The 24330-nt window shown below is 40.1% G+C and overlaps 1 protein-coding gene and 1 pseudogene across 3 annotated transcripts; one reads left to right on the top strand and one right to left on the bottom strand.

Annotated features, from left to right (window-relative positions):
• Positions 1–21036, bottom strand: PRPF3 (pre-mRNA processing factor 3). Of its 3 annotated transcripts, none has more exons than XM_045544949.1 (16): positions 20920–21036; positions 17812–18004; positions 16966–17096; positions 14779–14925; positions 12485–12568; positions 12054–12274; positions 11107–11413; positions 10038–10204; positions 8014–8093; positions 6635–6778; positions 5848–5947; positions 5562–5675; positions 4365–4483; positions 3998–4081; positions 2360–2421; positions 1–362 (listed from the first exon to the last, which is right to left on the bottom strand). In XM_045544949.1, the coding sequence occupies exons 2-16, from the start codon at positions 17954–17956 to the stop codon at positions 216–218; spliced, it is 2052 nt and encodes a 683-aa protein (XP_045400905.1). In that variant the 5' UTR covers positions 17957–18004; positions 20920–21036; the 3' UTR covers positions 1–215. The 3 variants fall into 3 exon arrangements, with proteins under 3 accessions (XP_045400905.1, XP_045400906.1, XP_045400907.1); XM_045544950.1 differs by lacking the exon at positions 20920–21036 and adding an exon at positions 19425–19510; XM_045544951.1 differs by lacking the exons at positions 17812–18004; positions 20920–21036 and adding an exon at positions 15600–15695 and having other exon boundaries at positions 16966–17053.
• LOC123633939 lies at positions 9414–9724 on the top strand (annotated as a pseudogene).
• Positions 21037–24330: the final 3294 nt, after the last annotated feature.

Raw genomic sequence — 24330 nt, 5'->3', positions numbered from 1 at the left:
TTTAAAAATAACTCTTTAATCATATGCACATAAAGGGGATAAAGGGTAGCACCAGGCTGACTGGGGAAGGGAGTAAGGTACTCTCCCTTTGTCCCAATGTCTGCTTGGCACAGTTCTGAGATCACACACACAATTGGGGGTGGGTTGGGAAGTAGAATGAGGGAGAGGACTGAAGAGACAAAGGCAAGGGGGGAGAGGAAAGGCTTGCAGTAGTCTCAGTCAGTGGACTCTAACACAGATTCACTCAGCGCAAGGTCCCAGTAGTGTTCAGCCCCATGCTTTTTGAAATGCTCACGAGCCATGTTCTCTGTTGGACACTGTTTGAATTTCATCTCTCCAAAGCTCCGGTCTTTGGCTGTACCCTGGGAAATAGACAAAATATGTAATAAAAATACTATTTCCTATTTAAATCAGATATAATATTCTTTTATAAGACCTAATCATTTGTATAGCAATGTGCCTAGCTGAACATGATTTTATGATAAAAGCAATTGTAACCTCCGTGGCCTTGGATATTAGCAGGAGTTTTCATAAATTCATATGCATAGGGGTTTTAGTTTATTGACTTAAGTGAGGATGCGGAATTCTGTGCTCTGGTGCCTGGGTGGAACAGCAAGTCAGGAAGGACTATGGAGGGTGGTATGAGATGAACTTGTCTCTCACCAGGCCTTAAGGACTAAATTTGGGCCTTTAAGGAGAAAGGAGTTAGAGAGTCAGAGGCTGAAAGAACTCACTTTACAAGACTTAGTGAAACCATGTATACAAACTGGAGGCTTTGGGGCCCAGTGACAAAGAACAATTGTGGTGGTAGGGGAGAACTGGGAGGCTACCTGCAGAGAACTACAATAGAAAGACACATTACTAGGTGAACAGCATTCTTGCCAAAGGCACCTGCAGCAATGTCAGTCACAAGGTGCTATCTCTAGAGGCTTCCAGAGAGCAGACTCCAAAAAGGAGGTTAGAGCAGAATTTGGCTTGTTTCTGAGCCTGAGAGACAATTTCTAGAAACTCTCAGAGATAAATGGAAGAGAATTTGAAAGAGATGAGAGGGCTGGGATATTAAATGTGCAGGTGGGGACGTATGAAACAGAGAAAGAGGTATTACGGTTATTATTACCCTATTTGTTATGTATAAATTGTGGAATCTGGGATAACATGGAATACATGAAAAACTATTAATAGCAATTACTTATACAGAATGGTCTTAAGAGATCAGAGGATATGAAGAGTACATTTGTACATTTTTAGTAAGAGCCCTTCTATGTAGTTAGAATTTTTTTATCTTAATATACATTCACTACTTTTGTAATAATGTACTAGTTCTTTTATAATAAAGAACTAGTTAATAGAAAATAGAAGATACACATGTACTCAATCAAAAAGAATAAAATGAAAACATTAATACTGGCTCTCTAAAAAGCTTTCAGGGATGAAAGAATTGGATAACCATAGAAAAAGTTCCATTTGAAGAGTGATTTAGTCACATTTTATGAAGCGCTATTATATAATTGTCTAATTTGGGTCTCATAAAAAACACTGACAATATGGCCAGCCATGGTGGCTCATGCTTGTGGGAGGCTGAGGCAGGAGGATTGCTTGAGGCCAGGAGTTCAAGATCAGCCTAGGCAATAGAGCAAGACCTTGTCTCTACAAAAAAATGTGAAAAAATTAGCCAGGCATGGTAGCGTTTGACATTAAATGTCTGGCCCAGATTGTACAGCCAATAAGCTGCACTGCCTGGTCTCCTAACTTTATATTTTTAAGTCTAATACTTTCTTCACTATATCCAAATAAAAATTCCACAATTCATGGCTGTGAAATATACACTTCCCTAGATGGTACTTACTAAATACTCATCAATACAACTAAAATATAATCAGGAAGAATTCGCTGCCAACTATTTAAAAATGAATTCCAAAAAAAAAAAAAACAAAAACTCATGAATTACTTAAGGGATTATTCACTGTTTAGTTTTTTTTTTTTGCGACAGGGTCTCATTGTCACCTGGGCTAGAGTGCAGTGGCATCATCATAGCTCACTGCAACCTCAAACTCCAGGGCTCAAGCAATCCTCCTGGCTTAGCCACCCTAGTAGCTGGGACTACAGGCATGTGCCACTCCACTTAGCTAATTTTTCTGTTTTTGCAGAGACAGAGTCTCACTCTTGCTCAGGCTGGTCTCCATTCCTGGCCTCAAGTAATCCTCCCTCCTTCACTTCCCATGGTGCTAGGATTACAGGAATGAGCCACCACACCCGGCCCACCGTTTAGTTTTTACCATTCCATTGCTCCACTTGAATAGTATAAGCAATCAGGAATTGGCTAAAGTTCTGCTTCACTGTTTTACAAAGGATCACCTACCTCCCAGACTAGTACACATTTGTTGGTTTTCTTCACAGCTTCCTCATCAGATTCCTCATCATCTGGAAAAGACAATATAGCTAAATCTTGTTCTAGACTTAGAAGAGAGACCACAGATTTAGCTTCTAAACAAACAATATTCAAGTCTACCCAAATTCTCTGAAATATTATCACCCTTTCCCCTGTGTTAGAATCAAATGTTTTCTTTTCTGTTACTCTTTATTCTCACCAAATTAGACTGGAAGCTCCAAGTAAGCAGGGATATTAATCAATTCAATAAGCATTTACTAAGCACCTATTATGTGTCAAAAGCTGCGTCCAGTACTGGGAATAAGGATATAAAAGATGAGCAGTTAATAATAAAAACTTGTCCTAGGCACTTTGGTAGCTAGGCTTCAGATGTCAATATTATAGAGTATTCTCAAGGAGCTTTTAGCCTATTGGAAGAGGACAGATAAACCAAATTAAATCTTAGGAACGCTTGCAAACCAAAATAAGATATAGGTCAATTATAGCACAAGAGTGTACCTTAAGTATTTCAAGGACAAAAAGGAGGTCCAAAGTTAGGTAAAGTTAAGAAAAGTAAGGCTCTGCAGATTTTATTTTTTAATTATTTTTAATTTTTTTAGACAGGGTCTCAGTATGTTGCCTGGGCTGGTCTCAAGCAATCCTCCTGCCTTAGCCTCCAGAGTAGCTGGGATTACAGGCACACACCACCATGTCTGCCACTCTGCAAGTTCTAAATGCTAATTCAGGTCTTCAAAGATGGCAAGAATGAACACTGATGGAAGTATGATGGCCAAGAGAATGTCAAATACAGACCATCCCCAATTTAAGATGGTATGACTTACAACTTTTTGACTTTACAATGGTAGAAACCGTACTTTGAATTTTGATCGTTTCCTGGGCTAGTGATATGTGATAAAATTCTCTTACATGAAACGTTCAATACATTATTATAAAATAGGTTTTGTGTTAGATGATTCTGCCCATCTGTAGGCTAATGTAAGCATTCTAAGCACGTTTAACGTAGGCTAGACTAAGCTATGACATTCAGTAGGTTAGGTGTATTAGATGCATTTTTGACTTAGGGTATTTCCAACTTATGATAGATTTATCGGGACATAACCCCTCTGTAAGTAGAGGAGCATCTGTATCATACATATAAGATAAAGTTGGGCAAAAGAATAAAAAATATCTTTTCTTTATCAAAGCAGCGAGCTTTTTTGGATGGGAAAAATCTCCTTTTCTGTCCTTCAATCTTTTAAAAAAACCCTTTTTATTAAAGAATAATATAATACAGACCCTGCACATATGAATGCATAGCTTGTTGAATTTTCACAAACTAAATATACTCATGTAACCAGTACCCAAATCCAGGACAGATAGGGAAACCAGCTGGTAGAAGAGCCTTAAATGACAGGCAGAGGAATAACTTTAACACTCATGCATATGCTCATGTAATAAATATTGTATGAATGTCTAGCAAGTTCACACTCTGAATGGGTCTTTCTAAAATTCCTGAACACTATCTACTATTAGCAAGAGTGTCACAAGGAGAGAATAAGATGAATAGATTAATGCACCATCCCCACTTCCCAAAGCTCTCCCACTTAATCCCCTCTAACCCCCATTCACCATCTCCCTTCGTGTTAGATGTCTGTTCATCCCACTTTATCCGATGCAGCATAAGACGCTTAAATTTCTTCTGGGCCTTGGGGCCTGGAAACAGAGAAGAATAATTTTGCCAGAGCTGTGGAAGATTATAGGGTAGAAAGAACCTCTGAGCTCATCTAATGCTCAGACATTAATGTAGTTGAACCAATCCCAGGAACTACATTTTAGGGCCTTCTGCTCCTACAAATACAGGAATAGAGGCCCAGAATATTATACCCAGGTATGGCTCTAAAATACTATCATCCTTTTCTCCCTTCTTCCCACAATGCTAATCACTCTAGACCTAGGGTTGTCGAGGGACAATCTTCCTCAAGTTTTTCAGACTCACCCCCTTCCACTACTACCACGTTGACATCCTTGTGCAGTACCACCACCCCTGTCAGGTATAGTTGCCCAGCATTGGCCTCAATCTTGAACTTCTTGGCTGGGTTGCTCAAATTTCGAACTCTAGAGAAGGGAAAGTTTAGTTATGTCTTCCATTTTAGCATCAGTAGCTGCCTGAATGGAATGGCACATTAAACAGATGAATCCAAAACGGTATTCGTTCTAAAAACAAGGGCCTCTGAAGTAAACAAATATATGAATGCTTAAAAGGTGGAATTGATCAATCTAGAAATATTTCCACTATCTTATATTTCTTCAAAGTGTAGTGCTGTACACTTTACAATAAATGCAGGTAATCAAAATTTACTCCAAGTGGAAGAGGTGTTTACAAGCTCACTGTTCTTGACAATGTAAAGATCTACAAATTCTTTGCCCTCTATATGCTTATAATGTAAAGTAGTCCCTTATGTATGCATGAAAATTTCCTAGAATACAGGAAAAACTGTTAGTAGCAATTATGTCTAGAGTGGTTATTAAGTGATCAGAGCATAGGAAGGGGACTTTTTCCATAAGTGCCCATCTGTATTGTTAAAGAACTTTTTAAAATCTTAATAAGCATTCACTACTTTTGTAATAATGTACCACTTTTCTAGTAAAGAATTAGTTAATAGAAATAAGCACATTTAAAAAATAGAAGATATATATGTACTCAATATAACAGAATAAAATGAAAACATTAAATCAACACAAAGGTAGAAAAATATTTGCAATGTATAAAACACATTTTGGAGTGAGGATAAAAGCATTACTGTAATACATCAGGGTAAGGATATAATTACTGAGGAAAGAAATTTGTAATGCTTCCTGGAGAAACAGAATGGTATTTTTATACTCCACAAAGGACAAACAATCCTTAGTTCACATCTTGGCCTGAAACAGTGTGTGTGTTCATTCATTCTTCAGAACTAATACTGGTTAATGAAGAAGACTTCAGATAGAAGAACTGGATAACCGTAAAAATAAACCTCTAACCCTTACCATTTTAATAGATTTACTAACTCCCGATTCACCCAAGAGTCATTAAAAGAGTAGGGACTGACTGGTATTGGGTAGGCTTTTAGACTACTGTGATTCTGACTCAAGCACTTGGAAAATGTTTTGATATTTCTGAGGGGAAGGTTGGCCCAGTATGGTCACCTACCTATATACAGATATGTGTACCCCCTGTGAAATGTCTTCTTTAAGCTTTTTAATTTTCTTGACCTTTCTCTGTTCTGCTGTAAGTTTTCGGGCAGCGTTGGCCTCTTCATGCGCTCTGTCGTGACAGGAAGGACATCCACAAGTGAGAAAGGCATTGAAGATCAGAGGCAGGGCTGAGGGAAAGAGAGAGCAACGGAGGACTCTCCCCTCCCTCCAAATATGGATCCCCCAGAAGAGTTTGGGTAAGGTACTTGCCCTGGGTTTCCACCCAATCCCATGGCACTTACTTCTGTCTTTTTGCCATCTGAGCTCTGACATGGGCTTCTACCTTCGTGGGGTCTTGAACAGCTTCTGTTCCTAATACTCTCATCAAATTAGAAATTCTCACTGCAATGGAGAGAGGATAGCAATCAATCTTCTAAGTCACTTCTCCAGCTGGGATAACCTATTATCTCCTTTCTACCAATTCATATTATTTACCTATTTCAAATCTCTGCTGAAAACTTACTTCCTCCAATAACTCCTACCTTGAAAATCCCACCCAGTTAACTCAGCATTTACAGAAATTCACACAAGCTAAGAAATGGTACACACTTATATTATTTGAAAACTTATGAAAGACATGAAACTTTATTTCTTTGGTATTTTCCACTCTGATCATAGCATCTAGTGAAAGATCCTGTACATGATAGTGCTCACTCAAAATATTACTGAATGAGAAAGGGTGAGTTTTTTATATTGTATTTTCATTTTAAAAATTAAAACATTAAGAATTCTGTACTTAACAAGTCTCTGTAAATATTGCAACTATCTTCATGAATTTCAAGACCAGTACTCATCCAGGAAAATCAGTGTTATATGAAAATAATGCTTAAAAAGAAGCCTTAAATGGCTTCTACAATGAATGTGCTAACCTGTCTTAATAAGATAGTAAAAAATTTAGAGTAAGAATTAAAGAACTGATGAATGATTCTAAGAAATAGAAAGCACTCAAATATAGATAGATGTTAAAGGTCCCTAGAATTAGAGATAAACTTGCAACCCTTTTGCAGCAGGAGCCACTAAGACATGTACCTTTGGGTTCTGGAGGAGGCATCAGGCCCAGCCTGACTTTCTCTTGTAGTTCTTTCTGTGCTTCTCTCCTTGTCTGCCTCCGAAGTTTCTTCTGTTCCTTCTTGGTAAGATATACCCCCAGAGTAACTGGTGTGTCATTGTCGACTATCAGGCAGAGAAACAAGTGTACCAAAGCAGTAAGAATATAAAAGGGATTTAGTTGAATATCAGTATCATTAAAAGAAACTTTAGCTTAATTATTGTTAGTTCTTTTTAAGATGTGATGGGGTAGCATGGTTATTTTTTAAAAGAGCATTGTTATCTTTCATAAGTAGTGTTCTAAGCTGTTTTTCATTATTAAACCCCTTCATCAAATGAAATGTGGCAAACATAAAAAAAAAATAGAGGTGCTCTAGGTAAGGATTTGGAGTAGGTGGGAAGTATCTAGAATCCCACCTCCTGAACCTCAATGTGTGCATAAAATACAATATGAAAACCACTGGTCTAGATGATAAAATTTATAATTTTAGAGTCACAAGGAATGGGAAAAATCTTCCAGACTCTCAAAGCAGGTTCACTCAATCTTTTCAAACAAAAAACAAAACCCTCGCATTTTCCCATTGATTCCACACTAATGATGGCTAAGCAGAATTTGATTAAATAAAATTCATTGATTATTATAACTTATATTATCTCAAGGTCTCAATCTACTTTTCTAAACTTACTAGAGATACTGTCAAGCACATTTACCAATTGTATTACCATCTATGTTCATCCCAAGTCTGGTAAAAGTGTTAATATCTTTTATGATCTGCATAACTCTTGAAGAAAGCCTATCAATTATTATCTCTACAAATGAAGAAATTACCAATGTTCTAAGTGACTTTACCTAAGGCATTCAGCTAGTTAAAAACACAGCTACAACTAAAACTTATCTCTCTTGACTAAGCCAATAGACTTTTGCTACAAAAAGAAAAAAAAAAAAAGGCTAAATACAAAGAAGATCAAAGATGAGCAGTAGTATATTGGTGGTGTACAAGACTAGAGTTGGAGTTAGCACTATGGCAAAAACCCAACTTATATTAATAATATATATTCAATATATATAATGTATATTTTATAGATTAGGCCTCAATGTTCTAGAGCTGCACTATTCAATACAGTAGCCACTAGCCACACGTACTACTTAAATGAAAATTAAAATTAATTAAAATGGAATGAAATTAAAAATCCAGTTCCTTAGCTGTATTCATGGAACTCAGTATTCAAGAGCTCAAGAATCATGCAGGAGCAGCAGCTACTGTATTGGACAGCACAAGATAGAAAGCATGTCCATCACTGCGTAAAGTTCTATTGGATGCTGCTGCTCTAGAGCCTTGACTGAGTAATCTATACATTACCTGGAGGATTGAGCTGGGCTGGATGTTCAACAAGATTTGTGATTCCAAAATAATCTTCTCTCTTGGGATTTTCCTCTGTACTAAAATCGCAGGAAGAAGAGAAAATAGGATATGTGGGTAGAGATGATTCCAAGAGGGAAGTATCAGTAACACAATAAAAAAGTCCACTCTCCATTAACGGGTTCTAGCACTTTTCAGCATTTATATATCTATAATATGTAATTAAATTATACATAATTTTCACGATGAGAAAACTGAGTCCCACTAAGGTTGAATGCACTCTCCACACCAGTCATTCTCAACCTTTTTTCTATCCTAATACACTTGATAGATATCATATTCTCTCACTAGTAACACTATGTCCCTGGGTCAAAAAATGTTAAGGAAAAGCTGACAAAAAATGTTAAGGAAAAGCTACACACAGTCTCCTAAACCATGTATCAGAACGATGGGCCAAGCATGATGGCTCATGCCTACAATACTAGCACTCTGGGAGGCAGAGGTGGGAGGACTGCTTGAGCTCAGGAGTTTGAGACCAGTCTGAGCAAGAGCAAGACCCCATCTCTATTCAACATAGAAAAATTAGCTGGGTGTGGTGGCACTCGCCTGTAGTCCCAGCTACTTGGGAGGCTAGGGCAGAAGGATTGCTTAAGCCTAGGAGTTTGAGGTTGCAGTGAGCTATGATGACACCACTGTACTCCAGCCGGGGTGACAGAGCGAGATTGCCTCTAAGCAAAAAAAAAAAGAAAAGAAAGAAAAAAGAATGATGGAGCACATATAAAGTTCTCCAAATGCGTCTTTTTTTTTTTTTTTTTTTTTTTGAGACAGAGTCTCACTGTGTTGCCCGGGCTAGAGTGCCATGGCATTAGCCTAGCTCACAGCAACCTCAAACTCCTGAGCTCAAGCGATCCTTCTACCTCAGCCTCCTGAGTAGTTGGGACTACAGGCATGAACCACCATGCCCGGCTAACTTTTTTACATCTATATATTTTTAGTTGTCCATATAATTTCTTTCTATTTTTAGTAGAGACAGGGTCTCGCTCTTGCTCAGGCTGGTCTCAAACTCCTGAGCTCAAACAATCCACCTGCCTCGGCCTCCCAAAGTGCTAGGATTACAGGCGTGAGCCACCGCACCCGGCCCAAATGTGTCTTATATGCTTTATTTACCATTATCTCTCCCATCAACTAGTAGTCCTTGCTCTATTACAACTGGATGTAATTAAGAAATGTAAACACCTATAATATGTAGCAAAATGATGTAATTAAAGAAAAATATGCTAAAAATTACTTTCTGGACCTGAGTGAAGTGAAATGGATACACTCTGTTCATCTGCAGTTGCCCATGAGGCAGTGGTTCCTTTTGGCTGAGGCTGCTGAAACAGGATTTCTAAAACGCAAATATGTGTGGAAAGCTGTGGTCCAAGGCCATTTTTACTGGCCATAAGTGGGGTCTCCGGAACCAAAGAGAGCAAACAGCTCATCTTAAAATGCAAGGTGAAACTGAGTTCTATTTGGGCAAGAGATGTGATTATATATACAAAGCAAAGAATAACACAGTGACTCCTGGTGGCAAACTGAACAAAATCAGAGTAATTGGGGGAAAGGTAACTCAGGCCCATGGAAACAGTGGCATGGTTTGTGACAAAGCAACCTTACTGCTAAGACCACTGGACACATAATCCATGTGATGCTGTACCCCTCAACGATTTAAACTAATAAAAAGTAAATAAATACAAGTAGATTTGTGTTCTTAAAAGTAAAAAGAAAAATATGCTTAAAATAAACAATGCATAACAAAGCAAACAGAAAATTTATAGATTTCCTTTTGTAGATTATTTGTGTCCTGGTTCTCCTACATTAACTCAAAATGCTAAAAATAATCCATACAACATATTGTTTACAAATATGGGCTTGTATATAGTCAGCTATTTCTCTTGGATTTTAAAATTTTATTTAATGCATGAGTACCTTCTCTCTTATTAAAAACTATAACCTTATTAAAAGGTCTCAACTAACAAACTCACAGGTCAAAGCCATTGGGGATGATGTAAGAGTCCCACCACTCAACTTCAGGGATATCTCCTTCCTTTAACTCCTTCTTAGGAGCAATGAGGGCGAGTCTAGTTGAAGTATGGATGCCTGTTTTTCGAGCTGCCTGTGAGATCTCTGCCTGCAGCTTCTCCAGTTGCGCCTAAAAACAAGATAAAACAAGACAAGGGAAGTGGCAGAATCCCAAATTTTAAAACACTCCTTTGTTGAACTCTTTCCACCTAATGCAACAAGTTCATAATTTCTGAAAGCTTAGAAAAGAATTGTTCTGCTCTACTATATTCTTTAATTAGTTCATTAATATACATCTCAAACTCATCCTTCTGCCTTCACCTCACAGTATGTGCCTGCAACAAATATGCAGAAATGGAATTCTATGAAAACCTCACTTTGAAAGTCATTAAATACACAGTCAATTCAACTCTGCAGGTGTGTAGATTGCAGTAAATTTTAACACCAGGCTAGCTTTCCTCAGTAACTCAGAGAGTTTTGAATTTTTTCCCTCCACTGTCAGTTATACGTGGAAAATTTCCAAACTCAATTTATTTTCACCTATGTAGAAAGCAATTAGGAAGGCCTGGCGCAGTGGCTCACGCCTGTAATCCTAGCACTCTGGGAGGCCGAGGCAGGAGGACAGCTCAAGGTCAGGAGTTCGAGAACAGCCTGAGCAAGAGCGAGACTCCGTCTCTACTAAAAATAGAAAGAAATTATATGGACAACTAAAAATATATAGAAAAAATTAGCTGGGCATGGTGGTGCATGCCTGTAGTTCCAGCTACTCGGGAAGCTGAGGCAGAAGGATTGCTTGAACCCAGGAGTTTGAGGTTGCTGTGAGCTAGGCTGATGCCATGGCACTCTAGCCCAGGCAACAGAGTGAGACTCTGTCTCCAAAAAAAACCAGTATTTAAAAAATTATCCATTACCTTTAAATGACCTGCTTATATAATTCCTTAAAACACAGAGAATTAACTGAATTGACAGTATTCCTTTCTGTCAGCTTCCTAACTTCTTCTAAATTCTGGATTATATTCTAGGCCAAGATACCTTGGTCCGTAATCGTTGAGCAATCTTCTCAAATTTGCCCTTGTCATGGAATTTAAAAGTGCGTCTCTGTCGTTGGGAAGGGGCAATTGAGACTCGGGGGTCAAAAAAGGTATTGGACTCCATATCTTCTGATGGCTTTTCTTTTAGCTGTTGCTTGAACTGTTCCCTCTTCACAGCACGAATATTGGCCTTAAGAGTAGGCATGCGGTGTGTTAGCTCAATCTCCTTGCCTGTTGCATCTACAGTGCGACCCTGCTCATCTAGGATCAGTGGTGTAGGTTTAGTTTGATCTTTTAACTCCACCTTCCTGAAAAATAGCCCACAAAGAAATAAATCCTGTATGGAACATTAAGGCATACAAAAACAAACAGAAAATAAAAACAAAACCCAACAAAGACAACTAGTTCTAGGGATCATAATCTCATCAACAAATAATGACATCTTGATTAATAACACCAAACTGGATATTTAAATATAGGGTATAATCAAATGAAATGAACTTATAAATTATATTGGTAAGAATCTGTAATCCTTTCTTTATTCTCACATTCTTGAGTCAGTCATGGGACACCAGACAAATCAGAAGTGCTAAAATAAAGTCTATCATCTTTGCCCAGTTGTACAGAACCCTCAGATCTAGTCTTATTCAATGTGGTTTAATGGATTCAGCTCTGAGTTAGAAACCAAGAGATTGGGGCTCTATTCCTAGCTCCAATATTGGATGAATAATCTTAATCTTTGTTATACCAATTACAAAAAGAAGATAACCCTGCAAACAAGGAAGCCAAGAGAATAAATTCAATTGGTATTTATCAATTGTATGTAAGAAATATGAAACTACATAAGAAATGATTTAGGTTCCTTGGAAAAAGAGGATCAATATCAAAGGTATTTATTGCTTCTCAAACTTCAGAAACAACAAGAGATTCCATGACATAGATACTTACGGGGGAGCAATGCCCATAGCATGGAGATTAGCCAGGCCCACCATGTTGGCATTGCCAATGAGTCCTGGCTTCAGTGCCAACTGGGCTTGAATTCGAGCTTGTAGTTCAGCTGCTTTCCTTGCCTTCTCAATGGCATCATTCATGAAAGTGGCAGCCTGGGAGGGCTGAATAGTATTGCCAATTGGAAGTCGCTCTGGTTGGGAGGAAGAAGGAGTCTTTGGCTGTGAGATAGACAGAAAGAAATCAGAAGGATTGAGACAGGCAGACAGATTATCTACCACAGTTTACACCGTGGTAGACCACACCATGGTAGACTGTGGTAGATAATTGTGGAGTGGAACATGTAGTCACCTTCTTGTCTCTCATCTGAGTGGATGGCAAGAAATTCTGTGCTAAAGATTATTCTTTTTGGAGTAATCTGGGCACAATACCTGAGATGTAGGGGGGCTAATGAAGCTCAGTTGTTTTTTCCTCTCCTCAATTTGTCGTGTTGCTGCTTCCATCATCTGTTTGATCTGCTCTCCAAGGGAAAAAAATTTAAAAAACTGTTAATTTCTCCTTTTTATTTCTCCCATACAGGTTCCTAACCCCAAAGAGCTCAGGTCTAGAGACCTAAATTTTTTTTCTTAGAGGCAGAGTCTCGCTGCAATGCCCTGGCTGGACTCAAATTCATGGACTCAGGAGGTGATCCTCTTGCCTCAGCCTCCTGAGTAGCTGGCAGTACAGGTGTGTGTCACCATCCCCAATTGAGACCTAAAATTTTCTGAATGACTCCACCATATTCTACCTGTACCATATGCTAGAAAATTTAGTAAAAATAAGCAAATAAGCCTACACAAGCTTGGAATTTTTCAACCCATCTTCCCAAGGCAGGATTGGCATGTTAAGTAGTAACACAGCTTAGTGATTAAGACTCTGGAATCAGAGAAACCCACATTTGAATCTTAACTCTGCCACTTAATGCCTGTGTTACCTTGGACAAGGTACTTAATCTCCAAACCTCCCAAGTGTCTAAAAGGGGGAAAAACAGTACCTACCTTACAGGTCTATTGTGAACATTTAAATAATACACGCAAACCTATTGGAACTTGCACAAATGATTATAGCTTTTTTTTTTTTAAATTATGCCATTACTACCTGAATTCCTAGTCTCAGTAACCAGAAATGACAGTGCAAAGACCTGCTCCCTAGTCTCTATAAACCCTTTCTGTCCTAAAGCAGCTCAAAATGATAAGCTTACATTATTTGATATGGTCAAATGACTCCTTTCACATTTTCCAAAAGAGACCTGCTCCTAAGTTGCTTCAAGATCAAGATATTTCAAAAAAATAAATCTTTAAAATTTTTTTTGAGTAGGTGATCTATTTATACAGTTTGAAATACAAAAAATTACAAAAGGGTATATTATGAATTCTTCCATTCCCATTCTCCATAAAAAATATAATCATCAGTTTCTTTCCTTCCAGAAATATATACATGCAAATCCATCCATACGTGTGTGTGTATATATATAAAAAATATATATATTTTCTATTCCTCTCCAAAATTTTAAATGGTACCAGAAATATTTACTGCTTATGTGGTATAAAAATTGTTTAATAGGCCAGGTGTGGTGGCTCACGCCTATAATCCTAGCACTATGGGAGGCTGAGGCGAGAGGATTGCTCAAGGTCAGGAGCTCAAGACCAGCCTGAGTAAGAGCGAGACCCTGTCTCTACTAAAAATAGAAAGAAATTAGCTGAACAGCTAAAAATATATATAAAAAATTAGCTGGGCATGGTGGCGCATGCCTGTAGTCCCAGCTACTCAGGAGGCTGAGGCAGAAAGATTGCTTAAGCCCAGCAGTTTGAGGTTGCTGTGAGCTAGGCTGACGCCAGGGCACTCTAGCCAGGGAAACAGAGTGAGACTCTGTCTCAAAAACAAAACAAAACACAAAAAACAACAACAAAAAAATTGTTTAGCAGTGCCCACTTAAAAAACACAGATACTTTCTGTTTATAAAAATACAAAGTCAACTTGAAATTACTTATAAGTGGATTGTATGTTCTTTCCATTATATTTGGAAATAATTCCCCTCTGCCATCAAGAGTTCTGACAATTTCATTTAATCTTCTTAAAGACCCAATAAGGTAGATAACTTGGCAAATAATGTATATAACACACTTTGCCACACAGTAAGCCCTCAGTAAATGCAATTTTATTTCTTAACTGGAAGACTCCTGGTTAAACCAAGGAGTGCTAAAACATAAAGCAGAAAATAAAACTTCTCCAAATGCTAAACACTAATTCAAATCAAGATCACAGTAGGCCGGGCGCGATGGCTCATGCCTGTAATCCTAGCACTCTGGGAGGCTGAAGCAGGCAGATCGTTTGAGCTCAGGAGTTCGAGACCAGCCTGAGCAAGAGCGAGACCCCATCTCTACTAAACGTAGAAAGAAATTATACGGACAGCTAAAAATATATATAGAAAAATTAGCCGGGCATGGTGGCACATGCCTGTAGTCCCAGCTACTCGGGAGGCTGAGGCAGGAAGATTGCCTGAGCCCAGGAGTCTGAGGTTGCTGTGAGCAAGGCCAACGCCATGGCACTCTAGCCCCCAGGCAACAGAGTAAGACTCTGTCTCCAAAAAAAAAAAAAAAAAAAAAATCACAATAAATATGGACCCATGCTCCTTTTGCTTCTTCAACTCATAAAATCACTTTGCTCTCAGTCCCTAGGTACTGACCTGGAGCTTAGTTAGCATTCCTGGGCTCTCTGATGGAGGCCCAGGGATCACCTCTGGCTCTTCTTCCACCTCCTCGAAACGGGGTATTCGTCGCTTCTTTACTCCTGATGATTCCTTGGAGATCTCAGAGTCATCACCAAACACCTCCTAAGGGAACCCAAGATGAAAGAAGAGTTGTATCCTTCACCATGGGGAGAAGGGAAGAATCATCCTAGCCCCTACTAGCATTTTGTGGCTTTTCCCAGGGGAATATGACACGACCTTGCAAATAGCTACTTGCCAGAAACAGGGTCTTCTAGACTCTCCACCAAGTGGACCATCTCACCCAACTTCAACATTCTCCTATGTCAGTCAAGCAAATTTCATCCCCGTTCTTATAAATGTTCCCATCTCAAGGTCTTTGCAAATGATACTGCCCACTTTGTAATGATCTCCCTCAACTTTTCTATAACCCTTATTCCAACTCCTGCCTAAAACTCACCTCCTCCAGGAAGTTTTCCTCATTATAACCTAATCCCACTCTGATCAAACTTTTGTTTCACATCCTCTTAACATGTAAGAGCTTGGTTCACATTAGGTTAAGTTACATTGCTGATATTCTGTATGCCAAGTGTTAGGTATCTCAATGTTAGTACGTTCTCCCAACTAGAGTCTAAGCTCTTCCAGGACAGGGGCTTTTTCTTTCTTCTTCAGTATTCCCCAATACTTTGTTCTCATCAAACAATGGGAACTCAAATATGTTGACTAATTTGCAAGGTGAATTTAACAGGACCAAGAGTGGCCAACTGGAAGGGACAATGGGAAAAAGCAAATGTACACACCGGTGGTAGGCTTTGGGTGACATCCCCTCTTCACTAGGAGGGCTCGTGTTTTGCAAGGACATATCCTCGGCCAGGGGTGAGCGCTTCCTGGAACTCCTACAGTTCAAGAAAAAGGACTCTCCCATAATATATTGTGTGGGGTGGGGACCTGAATGGACCAAAAATGGGACCCGTATCCCAAGGCTATCTAGACACCTCCTTCAAGAAACCATTTTTATTAATCCCACCCAATGTAGTCAGTGCATTCATAGCATGCCCTCAAGACTTACACAGTAGAATGCCCTATCACGATACAATCTTCACTGTACACATCTGTGTACACTATGGGTCAATCATTCCCCCTTAAATATAATACAATTCAACGTAAGTCTGAAATTCTACAGTCAAACCTAAAATTTACCTGAAACTCCTACTCACATTATATAATTTTTGACTGTATTTTGATGCACCTGCCTCTTTTAAATTGCAAATTCTTTTAAAGCAAGGACTATCTCTCATTCCTCCAATCACCCTACAATGTGCTAAACACAAAGGGCACATGAAGCTCCATTTCTCTTAGATCCATCGTGTGGCCAGGGGACCAAGAAGACATTTCTCATCCACTCTTTGTGCCTCAGGAAAAGCAATGGGGTAGCCAAAGTACCAAAAGCACTTTGGAAGGTTTGATGGAAGTCACAGAAATATATATTTTTTTAAAGACAGAGATAGAGGGAAATGAGATACAGAGATAGGTTACTTGATGCTGCTAATATTGAAAGAGACCATGCTCAATCAGCAACTCCAGAATGAAAAGTGCAGTAGTTAAGGGAATATTGACAGCCCCTTTAACTATTCTATTCATGGGGCCAAATGACCAGAAATATGTTATATCACAAATGGTAGGCTCTCAAGAATATGATAAATAGTTGATTTTGGGTATCTTATCAACAAGTGCATTGCAGAGAAACCTCTATGAAGGAGCAATAATGAGGTCTACAGCTCAAGTAGCAGTGGTGTCACATTCTGAAGCTACTTATTAGGACTCAAATAAATCAAAGTATAAAATCTTAGAGCAATCAGTTTATATAGTAAGGGGGGGGAAAGGAAATACAGGGAAACAGAAGAACCAAAACTCCTAACTGTATATGAAAAAAAGACAAAGCTACAAAATTTTTTTTTTGGAATATTTCAGCCCATTAACTTTGGTAGTTCATCAGCATAAGATGGTGACAATACAAATTCACCTCCTCTACTTTGATGCCTAGGTACCTCTCTTGAACATTTGGTATTCTAATAGTGGATATCAAAGTGTGAGCCAGGTAAGCTCAGCAACTTTGTTACCATTCAAAACACTCCCGAGCTCATTAGATAGTAAACTGTAACCTACCTTTAGCTCTCGTTTTCTGCTCCTATCACTGCTAGACTTGGAATGCCTAGAGCTTCGGCCTTCCTCCACAGCCTCGAATAGTTTGTCCACAAATCGGAGAGTGGAATCATCAAGAAAAGGTTTCAAATGGTCTGACAGAACAAAAGAGATGACAGGAGTGAAAAGGAAAGAGGATGTATTCCAGTACTAGGCATGCTAACAGATACCAACACTGGAATTTTATTCCCAGGAGAGAGGGAAACGGTTTTTAAAGTTCTTTGTAGGATTCCCATATCTCTTACATTGAATGACCCTGCCCTGTGAGGTAAAAATACAACTATAATTTTTTGGAGTAGGAATTAGCATAGCCAGAGCAACATGTTTAGGTTGAGCATCAAGTTCAGGATGGATAATCACCTTAATCTTTCCCAAAGAGCAAGTTGTCGGGGACTACCATTAACAAAATCTACCTTCCTCAAGCTTTATCATGTCTTTCATAATGACGTCTATATGGTGAAATGTCAATCTGAATCTGAATATACCTATCTGACTTTAGCATATATCTTTAATAAATCTTTTTTTTTTAAAGCCAGTCAAATTTATGAAGTAAATCTAACTTAGGTGACTCAGTATGGTGTCCAAATGGAGTCAGCCTGAGATTCAAAATATGCCACAAATAATATAAAAAATAAGCAGTAAGAGAAAAACCCAAATTAGTTATTTAGGCTATTTCCATTATAATGCAAGAGAAAATAAAATGTAGCCCGATCTATTTTTAGATGCTCCCAACAGAGAATTTGGGGGATGTTCAAAGAAGTGTTTGGGGACATCCTATATGTAAGTCAAAAGATTCAGAAAGGTACATACCGGCGGCCTTCTTCTTGTCCATGCCCTTCCCTACACAGTTCAATGCTGCTGTGACCACTGTGGGCTCTGAGAAACCCAGCACCCTCTTCACTGTCTTCTCTATCCATGGTTTCAGCTCATCCAGCTCCCTCTTAGACAGTGCCATTTTTCAGGAAAAGGAGAACAATAGGTCAAATGGGACTCAATATTGCACCTAAAAAGAAACCGGATAACAGTTAAGTTAGAGAAGAGGAAAAGACCAAAATAGCCAGGTATGGTGGCACATACCTATAATCCCAAATACTTGGGAGGGTGAGGCAGGAGGATCATTTGAGCCTATGAGTTTGATACCAGCCTGGGCAACACAGTGAGATCCCATCTCAAAAAACCCCTCCAGACTAAAGTATTCCAGGGCAATGGTGAGTACATCAGGAATACCTTCCCCACTCCTATTCTCAATCCCTAGGCAAGTTCCTCGGGATCATATGAAGGCAAATACTTTTCCTAAGAACCAAACTTCAAAGCAGAAAAAAAAAGATTTCATCTGACTTTAAATCCTAGCTCAGTAAGTTATCAGTGGACGAATGAAATCTGTGGAATAAACAAACTCTAGGAATAACCTAGTCTGAGAAATGAGTTCTAGCTTCTTTTCTTGATCATGTCACATTAACAAGGATTGCAAACATAATAAAACAAGACTACAAAAACCCATCCAGAGGCCAGCTGTTCTATTCCTCCTGCTTCCAGACAGATATTCTCTAACCTAACCTCTGGGCTTCCCTTCTTTTAAGGAATGCAAATAAAAAAGGGTTTATCAAGGTCAATCGTCTTGTATTAAATCTTATAATCCTTAAGAATGTTCTGTCAAAATTCTCTGTAGTCATATTCATCCTAGTGGGAATTCTGCACACAGAAAATTCTCTCTCTCTTTTTTTTTTTTTTGAAACAGAGCCTCACTCTGGTGCCCGGGTTAGAGTGCCGTGGCATCAGCCTAGCTCACAGCAACCTCAAACTCTTGGGCTCAAGCAATTCTCCTGCCTTAGCCTCCCGAGTAGCTGGGACTACAGGCATGCACCACTGTGCCCCGCTAATTTTTTCTATATATTTTTAGCTGTCTGGTTAATTTCTTTCTATTTCTTAGTAGAGACGGGGTCTCGCTCTTGTTCAGGCTGGTCTCGAACTCCTGAGCTCAAATGATCCACCCGCCTCGATCTCCCAGAGTGCTAGGATTACAGGCGTGAGCCACCGCGCCTAGCCCCCAGAAAATTCTCTATCACATTCTACAGGGTCTCTGTCAGCAGACTTGATGATCCTTCAGCTCAGAAAAGAATACCCTCATTTTGGATGTTCTGTCTCTTTTCACCTCTGTCCTTCTACTTTTTAGCTCAGCAGAGAAAACACAATCATAAAGGACTCTCCACAACAAAACTTTATTATTTATTGTAAGGTAGTATGAAATTTCAACATTATTCATGTTAACATTTTGATCTTTTCCCTAAATCTCAAAACCCCTCATAAAGAAAATTTTATTTCTGAGATTCTCCATAGTGCACCTAAAAGGCAGTCAATAAACTGCACTAACCTCAACTTCCAAGCTAACCTATTCCCAGCAGTGCCACTCATCAGAGAATAACCTGAGAATCAATCTTTCAAGATGTATTAAGGCAGGCGGGGCGTGGTGGCTCATGCCTGTAATCCTAGCACTCTGGGAGGCCGAGGTGGAAGGATCACTCAAGGTCAGGAGTTCGAGACCAGCCTGAGCAAGAGCAAGACCGCATCTCTACTAAAAATAGAAAGAAATGATCTGGACAGCTAAAAATATATAGAAAAAAATTAGCCGGGCATGGTGGAGCATGTCTGTAGTCCCAGCTACTTGGGAGGCTGAGGCAGTAGGATTGCTTGAACCCAGGAGTTTGAGGTCTAAAAAAAAAGATGCATTAAGGTATCTTTTCTCCTAAGAGATGATACAGTCTGATTAACTTCTACATTCTTGGCAAGTATACCCTCTATAAGTCTTGCTGCCAAATAGTGGATTTAATTTTGGCATCCAAATGAAGCTAGTAGATTAAAGTCATGAAACTAATATTGAAAGACTTTGTGCCTTGGTGACAAGTTATGTGGATAATTCTATGGTGGCTCTATTATCCCATGATGAGATAGCAGTATAGCTATCAATTTCTACATATTAGACATGCATTGTTTGAAAGAAGCACAACCAGCACCATATAAAGTGAAGAAAAGAGCTCACACTGAACATGTGGGACACTGAGCCTCACCACTACAAGCCTTTGAGCGAGTTAACTAATTCCTCTGAGCCTCAGTTTACTCGTCTTACAAAATGAGTACAACCACCATATCTACACCATACTTAATTCGTTCAGTAAATATTTACTGAGTAACTACTAAGTGTCAAGCAGTGTACCGGGTGCCGTGAACAAAACTCATAAGAATCCTTGCCTTAATGGGTCTCACATTCTACTAGAATTGATTCATTGGCTAGAAAGTGTAAGCAATTTGAAAACTCAAGGTAATAAATAAGGTACCACTATTACCAGATGAAATGTGTGCCCAAACACTATACTAATAAATGTATTTAAGTTCAACCCAATCCTGCAAAAGATAATGTACAAATTAAACAGGCAATGGACAAAAAAAGTTTCAAACAGTAGCTAGCTTTGACACTAATCAAATGTTTAACAATAACTGCGTGGCTGGGGGGTGGGGAGATGGGCTGCAGAAGGAGATTAAGGTAGAATGATCTCTGAATGAGCAGGCAGCAGAATCCAATCTTCTGAATTCCTTACTCCATGCTCCTCTTTGCTACAACCTGAGTTTCCCCTAAACCCATCTTCTATTTTTACTCTCTCCGTCTCTCCAACTGGCCGCTCACCCCACCTTGTTCTACCCAAACTCCTCAGCTCAGAGCTGGTCTACCCACCCTGTCCCGTTCCCGCCCCCGCCCTTTTCCTCTCAACAATCTCATTCCAACCGCTTCTCCCGCAGAACCTTGTACTTCTCTCGGCCTCCTTCCCGCTGAACCCTCCCGCCTCGGCCCTCTGCTTGGACTGAGCTCCGGCCACAGATGCGCTAACAGCAAATACCATCTCTGGGCCCGGGGCCATTACTCACCTCACAAACTTCAGCCCCTGAGACGGAGCCCGAACGTTACACCGGAACCGGAAACCTGCTGACCGCCCTACGGCCTGCCGTCGTTACCGCCACGGCCGCCGCCACGGCGCGGTCCCCCGACACGTGACCAGGGAGGGCTGGGCTGCTAATTCGCGCAGCCGTATTTGCCACCTTCCCGGCGGTGGAGCGCAGGCGTGGCAGAACCCGAAAGTCTCCCCAGGCAAGTATCCGGCCTTAGGTTTCCCTAGCCAGACCTATTAACTGCCATGTTAATTTCTTTAATTTTTTCCCGAAGCGGAAATTGGGCTGTATGCAGTGTTCCTCGTGTCAAGCAAAAGTGCGCCAAAGTTATGCTAGAACTAAAAACAGGGCTTCTGCGTTCGAGTTCAAACACAGCCTTTCTTGGTACGAAGTAAACCCTCTGAGTCGTGATTACTAGCACCTCTTCTTAACCCTCTCCGTAATTTAACAATGGTACCAGAGACCACCCGGGAAAAAAAAAAGTATAGGACTCTGTAGAAAGTAGCTCCCTCTGTGACTTTTATTGTTTCATTCAAGGAACAAATAGCTTCAGAATCCTGACCCCTTGCTATTCCTTGGATAGGCCAAGCATCTCACCTCAGTATCTTTCCATTTGTTGGTACGTGCCCTAATTGCTCTTAACCCAGATATCTGCTTGGTTTGCCCCATCATCTCCTTCACATTTTTTTTTCTTTTTCTTTCCTTTTTTTTTTTTGAAAACAGAGTCTTGCTCTGTCAACCCTGGGTAGGGTGTAGTAGCGTGATCATAGTTCACTGCAACCTCAAACTCCTGAGTTGAAGAGATCCTCCTGCCTCCGCTTCTGAGTAGCTGGGACGGCAGGCATATGTCACCACACCCGACTAATTTTTTCTATTTTGGGGAGAGACAGGGTCTCCCTCCTCTTCGGGCTGGTCTCAAACTCCTAACCTCAAGGGATCCTCCCGCCTTGGCCTCCTAGAGTGCTAGGATTACAGGTATGAGCCATTGCACCGCCTGGCCTCTCCTTTACATTTTTATTCAAATGTAAACTTAGTGAAATCTTCCATGACCACCCTATTTAATTCTGAGGTCAGCTTGGCACTTTTTTGTCCCATCACTCCCAAATCAAGAGCTTGGCACTCTTGATTTCCCTCCTGTTTTTTGTGTTTCTTTTTTGTAGTGCTTACTACCTACCATACTGGTACTAGGTAATTTACTTACTATGTTTACTGCATATCATCTGACTCCGCCTGCTACAATGTAAACTCTATAAGGGCAGTGATCTGATTTTTTTTTTTGATACAGAGTCTCACTCTCTTGCCTGGGCTAGAGTGCCCTGGCGTCAGCCTAGCTCACAGCAACCTCAAACTCCTGGGCTCAAGCGATCCTCCTGCCTCAGCCTCCTGGGTAGCTGGGACTACAGGCACGCGCCATCATGACAGGCTAATTTTTTCTATTTTTAGTTGTTTGGCCAATTTCTTTCTATTTTTAGTAGAGACGGGGTCTCGCTCTTGCTCAGGCTGGTCTTGAACTCCTGAGTTCAAGCAATCCTCCCGCCTCAGCCTCCCAGAGTGCTAGGATTATAGACGTGAACCACCGCAAGGGGCCAAGGGTAGTGATCTTTGTTCATTGATATATCTTAGGTGCCTACAGTAGTACCTAGCACAATTAAGTACTTAATAAATATTTGTTGAATTAAAGAATGAATCTTTTTCAGCAATGGGTCTTGCAGGCTTCGGAATCTGCTGAGCCTGGCTTTTGCCTAAAGAATGGAAATTCCTTGGGGCATTTCCACAAGGACAGGAATGGTGTCATATTGTCTTTATTTCCCCAGGACCTAGGATAGTGCCATACCTAGTAAGGGTTCAGTCAGTGACAAATGAGTAAGACCTGCCAGTACTGCTTTCTTCAGCTTCATCCAGGGAACTCATACCTGTAATCCCAACGTTTTGGAAGGCTGAGGTGAGATGATTGCTTGAGGCCAGGAGTTCCAGACCAGCCTGGATAACATAGCCTGACCTCATCTCTACAAATAAAAAAATTAGCTGGGTGTGGTGTCGTGTACCTGTAGTCTCAGCTGCTCAGGAGGCTGAGGTGGGAGAATCCTTTGAGCTTAGGAATTGGAAATTACAGTGAGCTATGATTGGGCCCTGCACTCCACCCTAGGCAACAGAACGAGACCGTGTCTCTAAGAAAAAAAGGAATACTTATTAAACATTTAAATGTTGGGTATTGGGCCGGGCGCGGTGGCTCACACCTGTAATCCTAGCACTCTGGGAGGCCGAGGTGGGTGGATCGCTCGAGGTCAGGAGTTCGAGACCAGCAAGAGCGAGACCCCGTCTCTACTAAAAGTAGAAAGAAATTATCTGGCCAACTAAAATATATATAGAAAAAAAAATTAGCCAGGCATGGTGGCACATGCCTATAGTCCCAGCTACTCGGGAGGCTGAGGCAGGATGATCGCTTAAGCCCAGGAGTTTGAGGTTGCTGTGAGCTAGGCTGACGCCACGGCACTCACTCTAGCCCGGGCAACAAAGCAAGACTCAGTCTCAAAAAAAAAAAAAAAAAAAAAAAAAAGTTGGGTATTACACGAAGGACTAGGAATATAAAACGCCAAAGACTCAACCTCCAGGTAACTGAAAATCCAGTGGAGGGAGAAAGACAAATAAGCAATAAATCACAACATATAGAAATAAACTGTGCTATTATGGAAGTAAACTTATAAAGGTAAACTCAAGACATAAAAAAGAATATAAGGAGGAGGGCTGGGAAAGGGATCAAGGAAGGCATGTCAGAAAACATTCCAACTGACAGCTCATGTATGGGAGGGAGAGAATAGCATGTGCTATGATCCAAAAGTGTGCTCAAGGGGACAAATGGTAGAAAGAAAAGCAGGATGCAGTCACGAAGGGCTTTAAGGGCCATGCTAAGTGGTTTAGATTTTTTCTTGAAAGCAATGAGAACCAATTACCAGTTTAAACAGGAAAGTGAAAAGATCAGGATTGCATTTTAGAACAGTCATTCTGACCGAAGTCTGAATGGCTTGGAGCCAGTCACCCCTAAAGTAGGATGTCAAATGGCTGTTGCAGTAATCCAGAAGAGTTATGATGGTAGCTGTACTAGAGTTGTGGCATTTAGTTATAGAGACAGCCAGACGAATTAAGTGAATGCTGGTCATGGTTGAGTAGGGAGGAAGAATCAAGGATCAGGTTTGGCACAACTGGTGATTATCAATTGCTAGCATTGAGTTCTATGCGCCAAGACACTGTGCTAAGTATTTGACACATATTACCTGATGTAATCCTCACCATAAACATGTGGATACCATTATCCTTATTTTACAGAGGAAACAAGGGTTTATGTTAAATAACTTACCAAGGTCACAATTGAATCCACATTTTTTTGACTAA

The sequence above is a fragment of the Lemur catta genome, chromosome 3, assembly GCF_020740605.2.
Source record: "Lemur catta isolate mLemCat1 chromosome 3, mLemCat1.pri, whole genome shotgun sequence".
NCBI lineage: Eukaryota > Metazoa > Chordata > Mammalia > Primates > Lemuridae > Lemur > Lemur catta.
This window is presented reverse-complemented; position numbering and strand designations above follow the sequence as displayed.